General features: G+C 38.8%; 1 protein-coding gene across 4 annotated transcripts in view; it reads right to left on the reverse strand.

Annotated features, from left to right (window-relative positions):
* Positions 1 to 1,576: 1,576 nt before the first annotated feature.
* The window catches only part of LOC135248030 (leucine-rich repeat-containing protein 4B-like), a 63,090-nt gene continuing 44,976 nt past the window's right edge, over positions 1,577 to 19,690 (reverse strand). For all 4 annotated transcript variants that reach the window (XM_064322140.1, XM_064322137.1, XM_064322138.1 and 1 more), the window contains 2 exons: positions 13,900 to 14,521; positions 1,577 to 9,299 (listed from right to left, as the gene is read on the reverse strand). In XM_064322140.1, the coding sequence (XP_064178210.1) occupies positions 7,263 to 9,299; positions 13,900 to 14,145 (2,283 nt within the window). In that variant the 5' untranslated portion in view covers positions 14,146 to 14,521 and the 3' untranslated portion in view covers positions 1,577 to 7,262. The remainder of the gene's footprint in view (positions 9,300 to 13,899; positions 14,522 to 19,690) is intronic.

Raw genomic sequence — 19,690 nt, forward strand, 5'->3', positions numbered from 1 at the left:
GCCCTGTGGCTAACCAAGAGGGATGGTGTCAAAACAGCATGTAATAATACATAAATACACTTACCTATTCCCTGTAACCATTTACACAACGCACACACACACACACACACAAACATCCAATTGTGCGCGCACACACAGACTGAAAGACACAAACACATCGTTTTAGAAAACAACAATGTCAATATTTTATTTCATAAAGTTTGCTCAGTATGGCACATTAACATATGATGGTCAGAAAAAATGTTTGGCACGGATCTCTTAACTGGAACATATCTGTAGCCTTTACACATATACTGTATGTGTGTATACACACAGATACACACGTACTTTACACACATACACATATATGCATATATGTGTGCGTGCATACATATTTGTATATATATACACACACACACACATACACACGTAGGTAGATTATATGTGCATATACTTCCATTTGTGAAACCACACTGATCATTATTAGAATCACAAAAAAAACAATAACTATTTTCAAAATCATAAAAAACCAAAACAACAAAAAAACAAAGGAACAGATGGAGGTATTCTTTCATTTAATAGAATAAAAATAGCTGAAACATCAGTAGGTTGTGTTTTTCCTGAGAGAAATGAGATGAGGTTGAACACAAAAAACAAGCATTGCGGTGTAAGGATGTAGGGAGAAGGAAAGAGGGATTCATGTTTTTTTTTTTACCTCTGTCTTTCAGAAAAACCAGGACACAATGAAAGAACACGATAAAGAGAGAGCCGTTCCTTTTTATGACTAACTCCCCTTCCTCTCTGCACATCAATCATTAAAATGTACCTTCCATCAAAAGAGGGCCATTGCGCCACTGAAGTTTAAGTTTCAGATGCAGAGTACGAGACAGGGAAAGAAATTAACCTTGATCTTAAACCTCAAAATAACTTCATCAGGACAAAAGCTAACATAGCGATCTTCAGAGTAACCATGGGTATAAAACCACACCAATTTTCTCCTTTCTCAAACATGAGGATTAAAAGTCTTCACCCCCCCCCCCCCCACGCCTGTCTCTTGCAAGCATTGAGTAATCCAGTTCCTCCCCCTCGCCCCCCTTCCCTACCCCCACCATCCTTGTCTCTCTGCCAACCCTCTTTTCCCCTCCCGACAGCTGACTGATGCTTTGTCATATAGGCTTTTCCTCTGCTCTCGTTGGCTTTGGAGTCACATTCTCCTGTGTTAAATGGGCCATATACCCTGTAGCAGCTTAAAGGACCAGACTGCTGAGTGAGTTACTAGTGGAGGGTGAGTGGAGGAATCTCCTGACTATGAGGGGTAGGACAAATTAAAAACAAAAGCCAGGGAAAGAGACAATAGGAAAGCGGGAGACCATAGAGAAGACATGTGAGGACAAGCAATGTATTAACTGTAACCAGCGAGGAACAAAAAGGTATGTATTGCATGTTTCAAGTACTGATCTATGGGGAATAAAGGTGAAAAACTGTATGTACGATTTATGCTTTAGTTTAGTCGTGATTTCATACCAATGAATAATGCGGCTGTTTCTCTGTCAAGTTGCTGCAGAAAAGTGTACTGGAATCTCAGAAATCATTCCGCTGAAAGCGCTTGCCATTAAAATGCCTACATGCCCTGGATTTTTTTTTTTTTTTTTTTTTTGCATTTACTTTTTTTTGGACATCTATTTTTTGGCTCAACCAGTAAAATATCACCTGTACAGCCACCAGTGCAGAAGACCCCAATAGCTGTCTGTCCTGCCAAGGTGGCACATGATCCTCTCCAACTTCCAGGAACATCGACTTCCTTCTTGGGTTTATTGAGTCATTACATGATATAGTCATCTGACATTCTGAGGCAAAGCATTCTTGGAAATTTAAGACTGCCCTTCAAATAATACACACAGCAGCTCACAGCATGCACATCCCAGTTCATTGTGTGGAATTATTTGTGCTGGTGCTGCTTCAGTAAAACCAAAGTCAAATCTTAAATACTGTAACAGCTAGTCGTAGAGGAATATTATGCAGTAGAAAATGGTGGTTTACTAGAAATTAATATACAAATTTTCCAGTGGTACATACATCATTGGAGGGCAGTATAGAGGATGTACATATGTATAAAGTAACACTGAACAGGTAGAGACCAAATAGATTTTGAAATCATTCTTAATATTCTAAAACACTCTAGAAAGCTCCAGAACACTATATTTTCGCTTTTGGACATAAGGACATATCCTGAGTATGCTTCATTGCCGTTTGTATTTGGAAGTTACAAATTACATCTATTAACTTAATAGTCTATCGAGTTGTATTTTTGAAGTACAATAAAAAGTTTAATGGCAGTAAGTAAACATCAGCATAACATAATTTCAAATGTGATGCAGGAATTGCTTTCCACAAATCACAAGAATCTATACTCTGGCCTGGGTATTAAACAAGTTGTTCTCTGTTGTACAAAGATGCCTCTTTATATTTTCGTAATATCATTACTTGAGCAAAAGATGCATAATAAGTATGAAACGGCAAACAGCAAGACAATGAGCAGCACGATGTCTCTCACCTCCAACAAAGCTTATTACACATCCAAAGCCCAAACTGTTAGTTTCTGTGGTATGATTTGTTTATATTTGTAGTCATTTGTAACCTTGGAACTGAATTTCTTGAATATACTACAAGGTAGACTATGTTTCATAAAAATGTGCAAAGATTTTTAAGCTTGGTACATATTTGCACATTGAGAAAGAAGGCAATTTATCTCCAATTCAAGCAACTGATCAACAAAAAAACCACAGTTGAATAATTGCACAGTGCATAAGCTGCACGATGTATAACATATTTTCAGTAACGAAAATACAAGTATGAATTGCATGCATGCACACACTGACACACATACGCACGCACCACACGCACAGACAGACAGACAGACACACATGCACACACACATACATTTCCCAACATGTTCCTGCCATGAGTCAGTGTGGATTCACCTCATTCAGAAGGAAGCAGCAGTCTACTTAGTAGCAAGAAAATGAGTGTCAGTTGTTAGCTACAAGCTGCAGAAGGCTCTCATACAGCAAAAACAACAACAAAAAACTTCCTGCTCTTTGTTTTCATTTTCTGAATTTCTACTCCCTAGAAAAGGATGATTTCACCAAAAAAACAAGTTGATGTTGGCACATGGTTAGTTTTACTTTACATCCAGAGAGCTTTGACCGTACCTTATCTGATGTCCTATGATATTTCATGATGAATAAAATTATTTCTGGTGATCTTGCTCAGGCACGTTATACAGCAGGTCATCACACTGAATTATCGCATACACTGCCCCCTACCTATGTACTGCCCCCATATCACTCTGACCCTGGTTCTCTTTGTCGCTGCCTACATTGCTTAAACTGTGAATGAACTTTAATGTTTGGTTTTAGGTAATGGGAGCAGGCGGTGAGCCTCTGAGCCGAGTAGCTTGAAATATCCAATATCATTCACGACTTAAATAATGAAAAGCTCTAATTAAGTAAAGTCTCAGATTAATTAAGGGTTCAGTTAAGCAGCAAAGTGCACAGTTGAAACAAAGTCCATGGAACACGAGGGCTCCGCCTCCACAAAGGGCAAGGTTTAAGCAGAGGAGAATTAGACAATTGGGATGACTTGTAACCCAGTGAGGAATGCGGGAGCACAATGCAAGGGAAAACTTAAATAGTTCAAGTACTGCCAATGATATGTTCAGTTAAATGGATATACAAGTGCTTGTAGCCGATTAAAACCTACTGCACTGTTACAGACTGGTAGTCAATGATAGTGATACTTCCATCTCTTTACCTTCTCTTACACATAGAAAAAAAATGAAAGAAAACAAACAAAAAAAGAGAAGCAATCAAAACAAATCAAGCTCTCAGCAATTACATGGCATTTGAAATAATGATAATACTGAATTAATCTTCATCACTGTTCTACAAACCAAGAAATGTATGTAATTCTTTCCAAAATTCATATAACTTAATGAAACAATGGCAATCAAACCCTTTACTGCACAGCAAGTGTCCATACGGAAAGGTTTCTGGGTGCATTTACAGTCTTTATCTTTTTCTTCAACCAAATTAATCAAGTCCTAAAGTTAACTGACAGGTCTCAGTGAAAATATCATTGCAAAGTCCTGCTACAGAAATACTGTCATTGAAAGAAATACTTTGGACACCATTTTTACATATTTTCATTCCTTGAAAGAACAAGTTGTATCTTTTCAAGTGATAAAACAGAAATTTCAGAGTAACCACGATGCAGCAATGTGCAACTGGTATTAAGATGTGCTGCTACAGATATAGGGCCAGATTTCTGTTGGAAAGGTGTTGGTATTGCGTAGCACCACAAACAGATCTATGATATTAAGAATAATTCAACAGGAGACAGCAGGGTGACTACCACTAGCTCACTTGCCATATTTTATGCAGGAAAGGATTCTAAATTGTCAGTAGACATTCATATGTGTTTATTCAAAGTATAGGTGGTTGAAGTTAGGAAATGTGATATTTCAATAATACTGAAACTTCTAACTGCCACTTCTTGCTTCACAGAGTACGTCCACCACTTTGTGTGCCAGATTTTCAATTTTGAAGTGACATCTGCTAACAGAACATTTTTTGTAATAATAACCATAATAATATTAATAATAATAACAATAACAATATTACAATTGAGATAACAACACTTAATTTTAAAAAAAGAAAAAATGGAACTAGATAAACACAAAAATGAGAAACACTTGTTATATTTTTGTTTGTTTTTAAAAGAAATCTTCTATAACTGCTTCTATATTTTTTTCATTTAATTGTCCTTTTTTTTCTTTTAAAAAACTTGCCAAATGCCATTTCAATCCATCTTGTCTCAAATTCCATCTCGTTCATTAAACGGAATCGCTTACCTTTTGAAAATGTGAAAAAGTTTCCCCCGCTTTCCGCTTTTCTTTTCACTCCATTAGTTCAAACTAACGTGGCATTTAAGTTTCGTTACGACCCACTGTAATCCACCAGTGTTTCTATCTGCTTTATTTTGTTTGAAACAAGCAAGAAAAGGGTGGCTTGACAGGTCAAGTTCTTTGTTGTACAAAACAGAGAGGGGGAGCATGAGGAGGAAGCTTTTTGTCCACCTGGAGAAAGCCCACTGCTGTTTCTTTCTTTATTTCAACATATGAATCATTGTTGTCTTCAAACGCTGTTTCTGTAGGTCCAGTCCGTTTCTTTGTAGCTGTTTTGTGGCTGTGTGATTGTCACCATTGATATCCTTTCCTGTAGACACTAACTCGCAGATCAGATCACTCTCAGGGTTATGTGAAATACACTCATTTTTATGTGTCATCCTCCTATTCTTCTATTTTTTAATGAGTCACATAATAATAAAAGTTATAATAATAATAATAATAATAATAATAATAATAACCATCATCGTCATCACCACCATAATCATCATTATTTTCATTATTATAATGTGCATCGTCTTGTCATCATGATAAAAACAACATGTAAAACAGTGTGGTTGACCCGAATTTATAAAAGTGCAGTTCTCTAAATGTTATATGTTCAATTGAACAAGAAAAGTAGAGATATCCAACTGTTCTTTGTACATTAATGCTTTTAAATATTTCAAGATACAAGTAAATTGAATGGTACAATCTTATTTAAATTTATATGAAGTCATTTTAGAGAATTTTAAAGATCAAGATGGTTGCACAGTACCAGCTTGTTAGCCACAATTTATGCGTAATATTATTATGTTACACATATGGCCATCACCTGCATTAACATAAACCAGTGCTAATAGTGACACACATATGGCTGTTATTAGTACACAGGCAAAGAACATCATTAATGTTTAATGCTGTCTTTTGTAATCCCTTGCCAAAATATCAATTTGGTGCAATGGGAACAATACTTTCTATCAATGTGGTAGTCATGAACTGTATAAACAGCACGCTACAATTCATTGCAGTTGTCCTCATTATTATTGTTATTATTATTATTATTATTATTATCAACTGTAATAATAGCAACAGTAGTAGACATAAACACCCAAATCATATGTAAGTGGGTGAAGCTTGCTGCAAACTCATTCAGCTGTCACAGTGACAAGTATACCAGCACAAACATAAAACACCACCCACTCCATCTCTTCGTAGCAACAATTCAAGAAACCAAAAAAGAAGCCTGTTGTGGATTTGCATGAGAGAAACGGGCTACTCCTATTATTTTGCATGGCCAAAATGAATGCCAATATACGTCGAGTATTCATTCTTGCATCTTTTCTCTTCTGCTTCTGCCTCACTCCCCTCCTCTCACCTTCTGTCTTCACAAAACCAAGAGAGAAAAACGAGTTTTTAAATCAATCATAATTATAACAGCTGAAACAATACCCGCTCGTACACCTTTTAACATTTGTGTCCGTGAGTCTGTATTGTTAAAGATGTTTCATAATTTATTTCTTCAAATGAAAATATATTTATATATTGTATGCATTTTCACAGTTTTCTTTAATTGTCTTTTTCTCTGTCCAGTTCTTGCGTCTTCGCGAATTCTTCATCCCCTTGCAAAGATAACCCTCCTTTAAGTGTATACGAGGGAGAGAGAATGAATGTATGGCACAGGTTTTTCTCCAAAAATCTTTTTTTTTTCTCTGGAGTTCCACTGCACACTACAGTGTTTTATTTTCACTATAATCTTGGTAGAATCAGGATTATAATGAGACTGCATTGTAAGGTGTAAGGTCTCTGAACTGCAGTGTTCTATACTGTGCGTGTCTCAGCTGTGGCAAACAAACTCTTAGAGATTAAACTATCTGGTTGATTTAATATTCTTACAAATATTAATGAAGGGAAAGTTTTGCTTTGGCACAGATTTATGCTGTTGTAGTATGTGTAAGGTACTTCATTGCCATTACCATTCATTAATACAGACACATTTACTCCATTAGAAGTGCCAGTGTTAATTCATGGCTCAGTACATTGTACATGTACAGTATTGTCCACCTGGGAGTGGGTATATTTTGATATCATCCCTCTACATTCTGTTCTTGTATCCCTTTCTTTCCCTCTGATGATGTCAATACACCGTAGTGTCTGACCCTTGACAATAATCCTACCTAGTACTTAAAATACAGTACTACGAAAATACCTTCACCTCCATAAAAATTGATCAAGGGTTAAAATAAGCATGGCCATCAATTCTATTTCTCTATCTCTCTCTCTTTCTCTTTCTTTGTTTCTGCCTTTTTCTCTCTCTCTCTCTCTCTCTCTGCCTCATTCAGATTTGAGTCTCTTGAACATTTTCCTTGGAACCACTCTTAAACAGAAGTGGTTCAACTTGAGGGTTCTGGCTCTGACTAATTAAACCTTTCAGAGATCCATGTAAACCCATGGGTGGCAGGGGGAGGGGAATTGGGAGAGGAGAGGATACAGCACTGGGGTTAGGGTTAATGCTGTTTCCAGATGTAGTTTGCAAATTGGATGAAGAGACAGGAACTTGTGTGCAGGAAATGGGAGTAGCCAGGGAGGGCTGCGAATGGGGGGATGGGTTGTTGTTATTGTTGAGAACCCCACCACCTCCTACACCAGCCCCAGTCCCAATACCCATGCCCATCACATTGTTGTTAAAATGATGTGCCTTGTAATAATGGTTAAGATGCTCTGCTCTCGCTAGATTTGGAAGGTTGACAATTTCCGGATGGTGCAATCTTAAACTCTGCCCTCCACCACTGACTCCACCACCTCCAGAATGCATAGTGGATCCTCCAGAAATTCCACTCCCTCCTCCTACTCCACTTGCCCCTCCAGCTCCAATCTCATCCTCAACATTGATAATCTCGATAGCACGTGCCGGGCCATGGTGTTTGTGCAGCTGATGCTGCTTCCTCAACTTGTAGAAGACCACCAGCATCACTGCCGCCATGAACGTGATGGCCACAAAACAGCCGATGATGATTTTTGTAGTCTTCATCACATCATCCAGACCAGACATGTTGGTGACATCTGTTATTGGAACCGTGAATGCCCTTTCTGATGGCTTGGTTGTTCTGGCAGAAGAGGACGATGAAGAAACAGAGGACGATGTAGTGGCCAAGGTTGTGACCCAAACCTCCCCTGGGCTAGTAGGACCTGAAAAACCCACAAAGGTTTCATTTATGTACTGTCGGGCAGAATTCTCCTCTTGGCCTGTTTCGACAGTTTCCACCGTGACAGTGGTGAAATAGCTGTAGCTGTTACTGACATCAGAGGCCGACACGTTGAGCACGGCTGTCGCTGTGGTGTTGCCAGCCGAGTTAGTCACCATGCAGGTGTACTGGCCTGTATCCTGTACTGTGACATTGGTGAAATTCAATGTGCCATCATGCAGGACTGAGATTCGGACTCTGTAGGACCCATGGGTCATGAGTGTGCCATTTGGGGTGAGCCAGTTGACTGAGGTCATCGAAGTGCCCGTTCTACATTTCAGCTCAGCAGCCATTCCCTCGGTGACATTCAGGTCGGTCGGTGGCTCCACAATCACAGGGGCATAGCAGGTGAAGTGACTCTGATCCAGCTCACCAATGTACCTGCCTTTGAGACCAGGAGGAGCATGGCAGCGGGCACAGCAGGTGGTGTTACTGGGCACAGTCTCCTTCAGCCACCAGCTGAGCCACAGCACATCACAGTTACACACCCAAGGATTGTGGTTGAGGTGGACCCTCTCCAGCTGGTGCAGAGGAGTGAAGAGGTCATGAGGGAGAGAGTGGAGGGAGTTGTGAGACAGGTTCAGCTCCTCCAGGTTCTTGAGATCATCAAAGGCATTCCGCTCAATGACTGACACTTGAGAGTGCATGAGCCAGAGCTTGCGGAGCGACACCAGGCCCTGGAAGGACCCTGGTCGGATGATCTCCAGCCGATTCCCAGAGAGCTCGAGCTCCTCCAGTCGCACCAGGGGTGTGAGGTTGGGGATATCCTTGAGTACGCACATGCCCAGGTTCAGGTAGCGCAGGTTGATGAGGCCCTCGAAGGCAGCCTCAGAGATGTAATCCAGCTTCTTGAGTTCCCCCAGGTCCAACCGCCGCAAAGAGGGCACGCGGTGGAAGGCATAGGCAGGCAGGGTCTCGATGGGGTTGTTGCGCAGCCACAGCTCCCGCAGTTTGCTGAGATACTCAAAGGCCTGGGAGGGGACCAGCGTGAGGCGGTTGTCAAAGAGCTCCAGTGTGTTGAGGTTAGGCAGGCCATTGAATGCCCCAACTTCGATCTGACGGATGTGGTTTTTGGAGAGCTGCAAGATTTCCAGATGCTGCAAGCGCTTGAAAGTATCAGACTTAATCACCTGGTGTAAGAGACAGAGGACAAAAACAGACAGAGAAAAAAAGGGTGAGAGGTGTGTGCATATAAACCATGCATGTTTAATAACATGATATAAATTATTTTCTTAACATGACTTTAAATTACAGGATGTGATGTGTTCACTCAATTACTCATAATGAGAGACTGCATCATATTTTGTGCGGTAGCATCAAATTATTGCTAAATCATTCATATTCAAATAGATTTGCAGAAGAGGCACTCACATGGCCTTGTGACAGAGGTGCCCATGTCTGTACGTCATTTTGACAGCATCATTCATATCCAGAGGGACATATGACAGAACCGCTCACATTCATATGGGCGTTTTACAGAGGCATTCAAATTCGTATCAAAATGGCATTCAAAAAGTGCCAGACACCCCTCCAGTGATGCAGCTTTCACTGGCCTTTGAACCATCTGAGAGATCCTGTGACCTGCTACAATGGCACCAGCCAACAGACAACAGCCCACGGCATGCAGAGGGACATCTCAGTGGGAGGATGAGCCGAGCTGTCAAGTGCTCACTCTAAGGGCGCACCGTTATAAGATAGCAAATGAAGCATGCCTAAAGGTGCAAAACACTTTTAGATTTTGAATCATTGCAAAGAAAGCTCCTCGACACAACTAAACCAGAAGAAATCTTTATATTAAGATGTAAATAGGACGCTTAATGCTAATATGTATCTTTTTAATGAGCGCCCTCTCAACAGACCATTAAATGTGACTTGGGAGTCTTGGCAGAAAAAGTTGGAGCCAAAAAGACAGTAATATAGAATAGTAAAAAGAATGCACATAATCTTCATAAAATTTCACATCAGAAGGGTTTCACAACATGGTGGCAGAGTGGAGTAGGGGTTAAGGACCTGGGCTTGGAACTACAGAGCTGTAAGTCCAAGACAAAGGTCTGTATCCTGAATTTAGCCTTACATTAGAAAATATTTCATTTTGGTAACCCTGGAAAAAGGCTAACAAATGAATAATGCAATGTTAAATTAATTTGCATACATGCCACAGTTATGAGTGTTATCTGCTTCACAGGCATTAAAAATTGTTACCCAAATATGGGTTGCTGTCAGAAGTTTTCAAGCACAAGATTGCAACTTCTGTCACGCAGCCATCTTTTTATATGTGGACAACCTAAAAACTGTAAACATGATAAAAGCCCAAGTTAAATATTTATTCTAAACTATACCCTTCAATGTGTTGCATGTACTGACCAACACCAGAAAAAAATCTGCAACATTGCCTGTGCTGTACAGTATGCCCTGCGCCATATGTAAAATTCTGTACACTTTTCAACATGCCACACGCAACATACATTACGCTTTTCAACATGCGCTGCGAACTACAATACACACTTAAACATAAACTGTACTATATAGTACATTTTCCTACATGCCCTATAAAATACTCTATGCTCTTTAACATACCCGGGAAAGTAGTTATTGACCATATCCTGCAAAGCACAGTATTCCCTACACCATACCCTGTACCATACTGTAGGCATACTCTACGTTATTACAACACATAAAATTTGGAGACAAGGCTTAACAAACACTGCCAAATATCACAAATCTTAGATTTGGGGGGGGGAAGAAAGAGCTTTGACATTTTGTGTCCTTCTGAATGTAAGAGTGCTGAGGGAAAAAAATCATCCCTGACAGCCCCTTGAAATCAATCTAATAAACTTTATTGTTCCATAAATCTCTCCTTTATCCAGGCACTAATGTGCTTATAGAATTTTCCTCCAAGCAAGACTTTGTTTACTTAACCCTTGCATTGTTAACATTGTTAAGAAATTCAGTATTTTACTACAATAACAGTGAAAAGTTACTCCGGTGAACACGGTACTTTATGTAAGTCGACCCAGATTTAGTGCTTCATCAAAACACCTCATTATAGCACTTCATTAGCTGACAATAGTCACACTTTGCAAATAGAAATGTACAAAAAGAATCACAAAAATATGATCTTGTGACAACCGATCAAAAACTTTACTGTCAATTTGATATTACCTTTTGATCAAACTGTATCATTACTGTGAACGCACAACTGTATGATTTCAGAATGCAAAGATATTAATCACATAATATTATCCTCAAACAATTATTTTACCTGGACCGTCCAGCACAGATATTGGTCAACTGTTACCCTGACAGTACCTCTGATAGTTCCAAATCAATTTTTGGAAAAAAACCTTCCCATATCAATCTATTTGGCCATCTTTGGAAAACATGCAATATTAATCATTGCTTCCAGAAGTATCTTATGAGGGGCTGTTTTGGCCATGAGCCATATCTCACACACACCATTATACTCTCTCTCGCACACACCATCATACTCTCTCACACATGCCATTATACTCGCTCACATACACAATTATACTCCCTCACAATCACCATCATACTCTCACACACACCCTTATACTCTCTCATATACACCAGTATACTTTCTCACATACACCATTATACTCTCTCATATACACATCATACTTTCGCGCATACACCATTATACTCTCTCATATACACCATCATACCCTCTCACACACTATAATTCTTCTCACATACACACTATCATACTCTCACAAATAGATGTAAAACCTGTTATGCACACATACTGTATAAAACATCTAACACACAAACCTTTTCACAGACAAGGCCCACCCCCTCTAAGCAACACCTTGAGTGTCCACATTGACAGGGAGCTTCTAAATCAAGCTACAGTTCATTTAAATAACACTTTAAATTCAACAAATTCTAAAGAAAGATAGCAAGGTTGCCATGATTTTTCAGATAATTTACCCTCTTTTCAAGTTGTTTTTGTTTCAGGAGATGAATGGCAATGGAGGACATTATTAAGCTTTAGCAATATAATTTGATGCGTTCATGACATTCTAAATGAAACTGACAGCATGGCTTTGGAAAGGTTATGCAGGGAGCTTGGTGATCCCACAAGGACAGCATCTGCCTTTCTTTCGATTAGCCAGAAATTAGAAGAGTGAGATAGCAGAGAGTAAAATGCACTGCAGGCAGTGTAAATATACGCAGCGTACTTTTCTCTCCATACTAAATTACCACAAAAGTTCAAGATCAGTTGAAGTGACTCACAGGGCTATGTCTAATTCTTTTGTTCCTCCAACAATTAGAACTGATCATCCAGGTTACCCTCGGTATAACATATTACATGATCAAATTGCTCACAGTATGTCCCTTGGGATGAGTGGGCAAAGAATAACCTTATGTTTTGGGATCAACAAGCAGACACTATACAGGCACACACGGGAACTAGATTTCCTTGAAACAAATAAGATGTAAACTTAACATCATAAGATTTGTAAAATCAGAGAAGCACAAACCCAAAAGCAGTTTTGTACATGTCGTTTTGCACATACCACCTTCATTTTATGGTTACAAATCATTATGCCTTCAGTTCTCAATTACAAGTCTTGTAGAATGCAATATTCATGTTTTGAGAGTAGTAAAATATGATCTAAAGGTCTTTTTGTGGTTAGAAATAGAGGTTTGTAGTAGGGCTGTCAACATTGGCCAGAAATGATGTTTGAATATCCCTTCTAAACATTTAAGTTTAAATATATTCAAATATATATATTACAATTGTAAATGTTGAATTACATCCCAGAATTTGACCAGGCTGTGTTAATTGTTCGTTATGTCTACAAGACACAAACTAATATAAACTGAACCATTGTTTGACAGCACTAGTTTTTGGTGGCAACATCAGGTCTTAACATAGAAAACTTGTATTGCATGCAATTAAAAGCCACTTGTAGGTTTGTAAAACAGCTTTTGTGTCTGCCTTTCTCTGTTTTAAGATTCTATAATCTCACGTGTTAAGTTTACATATGATTCATTCTCAATGAAATCTACTCTCATTATAGAATAGCTAAAAAAAAATCAATGTTCTCCTCTTTGCCATTCAACTCCAGAATCAAACTCTGAGATTGAAAAAGAACATAAGTAATTGGAAAAATCATGGCAACCTTGCCATCTTACTAACAAAACTTGTTGAATTTAAAGTGTTATTTAAACTAGCTGTGGCTTGATTTAGAAGCCCGCTGCCAATGTGGATACTCAGGGTGCCACTGCAAACAGGCAGACGGGCCTCGTCTGTGGCTGTAAGCCAATCAGGAACTGAGAATTTAAACAAAGTCAAAGTACCTTCCGTTTAAATCAAATTCTCAAACACACTACTCTCCTCGCTCACAAACAATCAAATGTTTGTCTAAGACATTTTATATGCGTGCATAATAGGTTTCGCATTTATATGTGAGAATATGTGAGTGTGTATGAGAGGAATAGTAGCGTGTAAGACGGTATGATGGTGTGTGACAGAGTATGATAGTGTGTGTGGGAGAGTATGATGGTGTGTTTAAGAGAGTATAATGGTGCACAGTATGCAAGAGAGTATGATGCTCTGTGTGAGAGTACGATGTTGTGTAAGAGAGAATATAAGGGTGTGTGTGAGATCAAGTATGATTTATAGTCTCATAGTATCTCAGTATATGACACACACCTTTACATATGCACACATGCACACAAAGGCATGACAAGTCACAAATTTACCTGTATTGAATTTTCCTGTAGGTTGAGGTATCGTGTGTTGACAGATATACTTTCAGGCACCTCCTCCAAGTTTCTCCTTGTACAGATGACTCTGCTTGCCTGATTGGAACAGCTGCAGAGGGCAGGGCAAGAAGAGGCAGCCCCTGCCAACTCAGGCCCAGCGGGGAGGAGCCACAAAAGCAGCTGAACCAATAAGAGAAGGAGGGGGGAGGGGTTGGGGAGGCCGGTCACCGTGGCGACATGCATGGCAACTGGGTCATGACCCTCCCCTTTCTTCTGAGTGTGTTGATTGGTTTATTCCAGGCAGAATGGTCTGTTTTCTTCCAGTTTCTTTTTTATCTTGTCATTTATGTGATTTCTGTACTTATTGGCTGTACCTCTTTGAAAAAAGTATGAAAACAGGACAAAAGGTTCTTGTATTTTTTAACATTTCATTTCAAATACTTTCATTTCTTTCTTCCTTTGATACCTTGATGATTTGTAATGTTCTTTTTCTTGCGTTGTATACAAAGATTTTTGTTGTTTGATGACAATGTCATATATTAATAAAAAAGGTGATGTATACACAGATGTTTATTTTTCAGTTTTTCTGGATCTGAGAGGTGCTTCTCCAGTTTTGTTACTGTAAAAAGACAGAAAGAATGAGGTTAATGCAGTCTACAGGAACAAAAGAGGAACAAAGTAGATTCCACAGCACACACGTACAGTAAAGCACCATGACCAGCTACTGAGGGCTGCTGTACATCAACACCGATGAAAGCTAATATTAAACAGGCTAAAAGAGCAAAGTAAGCACTTATTTTCAGATTACTTACACCAGGGAAGATCCATTCCCGGAGGACTATAATGCTGCAGAATTGCAATTAGCGACTGATTTGTAACTGCGACACCAGGCCAGTTGGTTTCCTATCCAAATAATGACTTCAATTAAACAATTACGGGATTAGGCAGGATGGAAACCACCAGACCCTGCGCCCCTCAAGCACTAGACTTGCCCTTCCCCAATTTACTCTGAAATCACCTTGAATAAAGGCATCAGTCAATATTAATTTATAATTACTACTCATGCAATACTGACCTACTGACAGATTGGACAGTACATGCATTAACATCAACGGTGTAAGAAGAGAGGCACAGAGAAAAAGGCTATTAAACTGATAGATGATGACACAGCTAAAGATAGAGAAAGGAAAAATCAACACTAATAGATTAAAACGGAACAGCCGCTGAGAAAGATGGAGGAGGGTAACGCACTTAATGCAAAGCACATTGAGGTGATGCAGGGGACAAAAAGAGAAATGGTGAAAAAGACAGAGAGTGAAGAGAGACATAGGAATGGTATGTGGTATCACTTGAACTTAAATAAAAAGTAGCGCATAAGCAGTGTGCAGTAATATCAACCAAATATCACAATCTATAAAGATACTGCTAAATGTTTTAAATGTGCTTGTGCAGAAAACACATTTTTATGCCTTCCTGAAAGCTAAAGAGGAACACTGGTTTTCCCAGAATGAATGTACAGGAAAAGTGAATTCACACATCATGGTTAATACAATGCATTTCGCTCTATATCAGTTTTGACAATAACCCGGTTCTGCATTTCCACCTATCACTACATATTGTGTAGTTTACATATAAGAATCATCTGCATGAGAAACCTCTCACTTCCGTGTCACTCATGTACATATCAGTTTTTCCTGCTAAGAGAATTCTGGGGTAACTGCCTCAATGAAATTTTGTGCCGCCTCCACAAAATTCCGACGATGTCGACATGAACAAAACATTATAAACACAAGTGCTGCGCATGGTGGAGTTCTGCCATTTGTAACAGCAATGGCGGCATTACTCCGATGTGGCGCTGTATCGTAATCAGCACCATGCACCAGGAAAGGTGCTACTGAAGGAGAATGCAAAGCTACAGCAGCTATATGAACGGAGTGAATTTACCGCATTCAGACACGTAAATCTTGTTTTGTTTAGCACCCGAGCATATCCAATATTTTCATTAAAGTTTCCTACATTACGTCCTATCAGTTTAATGTTTGCAACCAGTGGTCAGGCTAGCCCATGCAATGCTGCATCTTTGGAATGCAGGACATTCAAAATCAGCATTCTACACTAATACACTTGTGTTCTGCTAAGAGCCACTATTTCTGCTATGACTCACATTAGTAACACAATAAACATATCTCTTTTTGGCTGTTTTTTCACCTTAAAAATGCATAAACTTGTGTTAACACGACCACTGTCAACTTTGCAGATATGCCTTGTAGAATAACCAATTTGTTTTAGAAAGAGAGTTTCCAAGGAGAAGAATGAAGGTGAAAAGAGATTACAGTCATCATCTGATAAATACTGGCCACTACAAAAGTATAATTCACATTGCTACCAAGATGAGGAAAAGTTGATCACGTGATTAGGATTAAAGTACCACCTCTGCCTCATTTTGAGCCAGGAAAAACCCTGCACATGGTATGCACTGTAAACAGAACTCTGAAAGTGCTCTTTTCTGATTATGTATAAATTCTTATTTGTGCCAACAATACCGTCACATGGGAGGGAAAAAAAGAATTGCTGAATATACAGTTCTGCAGAATATGTACTAAATAAGCTAAAGACATCACAGGCAACCTCTGTGAGCCTGTTTATAAACCTGCGACCTAAAGTCTAAAGTATTTCAGTTAACAACTGCCAATACAAGCTCCACCTCCCTCAGAGACTGGTTTCCGTGATATCTAGCTTTTAAAATTAGCATTGTGATTTGTTTTACTTGTGACAGAAATTTCATTCCATAGACATGCCATTTACTTGAACCGCAAAAGGGTCAATTCTATCAATGCACTGGTCTGAAAAACTCTGCATATCTCACACGTTATCCAATAATGCCGAGCCTGCATAACTCCATCACCCTCACCAAATCTGACCTTTCTACCGAATTTCACGAGCGAGCATAACCAGAATGGATCACAAAGGCAGTGTGTGTACCCTGACAGATGACGTGAAGCTCTGCTTGAAGACAGCTTCAGAACTTTCACTCACTGGCCGCCACTGGCAGTTGTGCTACTTAACAAGATGCTTAACATGTCCCTCAGATGTCTGGGCAGTTTGGGTGTACTAAAATTATAACCCTCACGTTAAAAATAGCAGCATGTGCCTCAGATGGGAAATTTTTTTTTAGTACTGTACTGAATTTAAAAGATGCTTACAAGAGTTTACCATGCACATGATAATAATGATGGTTTATATAATTAAGACGATGATTAGGGTCCAGAGAAAATAATGGGTTACCTATTTCAGTCATCCACCCCCAAGGGATCAATAAAGAATTTATTGAAAGCCATACACTGTAGTATGTCCAACAATTGTTCAATTCATTGCAGAGATCATCTCAATTAATCACTAAATTTCCACTTAATCAGACACATGAGAAGAATGACAGCACATTTAAATTAAAACAGGGGAGCTGGGAATATCAAATATTTAAAGGAGGGAAAGGGTCAGTAATCTGCATTTTGTGGTAAATTTAAACATCATTGTCAGTTGTTTTATGGTCTCTACTTTCATTTATTGACAATGTTCAAGTAATATTAATGAAATGTAGTTGAAGTGAACATGTATTTTTTCCACTCATAAGAAGTTTTAGTTTAATACAAGTTACAACAGTGGTAACCAATCATGTTCGTGGAGATCTACCACCCTGTAGGTTTTCAATCAAACCCTAACAAAGCACACCTCCTTCAGCAGCTAGAGGTCTAGTTGATCTTCTAATTAGTAGAGTCATGTTTGCAAAATTAGGGTTGAAATGAAAACCTATAGGATGGTAGGTCTCCAGGAACAGGGTTGGTTACCACTGAGTTATAACCAAAAGAGAAATTAGTATGAAAAACTAAATAAAACAATTTATTAGACCTATAGTAAGCTTAGACGGAAACACACAAAGCAAACTAAATCAATGCTCTTCCCCCTCTGCTCATGACATCATTACTTCAATGACACTTCTTTGAAGTACCCTAAATGTGCATGCTGTGACTCTGAGCCTCCTGGACAAGTACATCAAACATGACAAAACTGGCAGTTCACTAATACATTACCCACCTTATTATTACCAAATTATTATTACTGTTGTTTCTATTCTGAAATCAGCACAATCTGAATCAAAATATTTTACATGGACAAGACATGATCAATCAATCTACAAAGGGACCATTTATTATTATTCTCTTTGTCTGAACTTCAATACAGCTTAATAACAAACCTGATTACAAGATGTTGAATTATCTTGCAATATCCGAAACTTACTTTCTTTTAAAATAGTAATATTTTGTGTCCTGTAATCCTGTTCAGGTTTGAAATATAAATTATTTGCATTGATCTCTCTCAGCATTTTAAAACAGGGTCACACACATCTTCAATCAGCCAAAAGTTAGAAAAGAGTAGATTACATTTCTCAGTGAATGTTTGCACACAGCCATCGTTGATATTGATGCAAACCTTGTACTGTAATTGTACTTTCGAGAAAATATGAGATGGTCATCCACCTCCACTGGACTATGCTTTGTCACAAAAGAGGGGGAAACAGCAAATGACTGCAATAAAAGAAACAGTCATTTACCAAAGCGAAGGAAGGAACGCACTGGAATGCCATAACGCTTCTGTGGCAAAAGCATCACATTCTTCATTAATGGGGAGGACAATCTACCAGAAAGAAATCAAAAAGTATAAAGCTCTGCTTGGAGAAATATCAGTTCCGCATTGTCTCTTATCATTAATTTAGTGAAGAATGTCAACAAATTAAAAAAAAATTTTTTAACTAAAATACGTCTCCTCAATGTGAATTAATCTTATGATCTCATGCAATAAACAGACTGTCCTGTACGTAATTATCAAACAAACACAAACAAATCTGATATTTTTGGTTGCATTTTGCCATTAATAATTCATATTCATGGCCTTTAAATTAATTTTATTTTGTACCTATTTTATGCCCAGCGGTAACACAAGGATCCTCTTAAACTGACCCACCTCTGCAGACTCACTTTTAGAGTCAGCTGATGTCAAGGCCCTGGCCACATGCATAGTGAGAGCCTTCACTGGGTGAGCCACTATTTCAAACTGTCCACTGCTTGCTCAGGCTGCAATTCACCTCAGTCAAACCATCTAATTGTCCTTGAATTTCATCTCAGCACTTGCACAGCAGAACAGAGATTAGACTCAATCTAGACTCAAAAGTAATTATCAGTGTTTACTATTCAAATGAAGTCTTGTAAAAAAAACAAGCTTACTACTGAGTAGTATCTTGAAGCTTACTAGAATCTGTGCGTAATGAATATATTGGTCTGTGTGTCTGATGAAAGTCATACCCTGTATATCGACACATTTTTAACTTAACTTGCATCTGCCTTTCTGGAAATCCTTGTGTCTACATACCTACATACCTCCTTTCACAGTCCTTGACTTTGCAAGAAGGTTGCCAGGGATACCTTTTCACCAAACTCCCTTTAGCTGTATTGCTCCCACTTCCGCCTCCCTATTTCTCCTCCTTTCTCTCACCGGAACCCAATCCACATCCAGCCTATCGTAAGGAGAAAGACTAAAAGAGGATACGTGAGGCAAAGACAGCAAAGCTGCACCTTGCACCATTCAGGTATGACATGCAACCACAGCAAGAATTTCATGCCTACAGAACGCTAGCAGAATTAATCTAATCTGCATTTTATTTTTGGACTTTTATCTTTGCCACCATGTTATACTGCACACAGTACAATATATATCATGTCTTGGCTTGTGTAAC

The sequence above is a fragment of the Anguilla rostrata genome, chromosome 2, assembly GCF_018555375.3.
Source record: "Anguilla rostrata isolate EN2019 chromosome 2, ASM1855537v3, whole genome shotgun sequence".
NCBI lineage: Eukaryota > Metazoa > Chordata > Actinopteri > Anguilliformes > Anguillidae > Anguilla > Anguilla rostrata.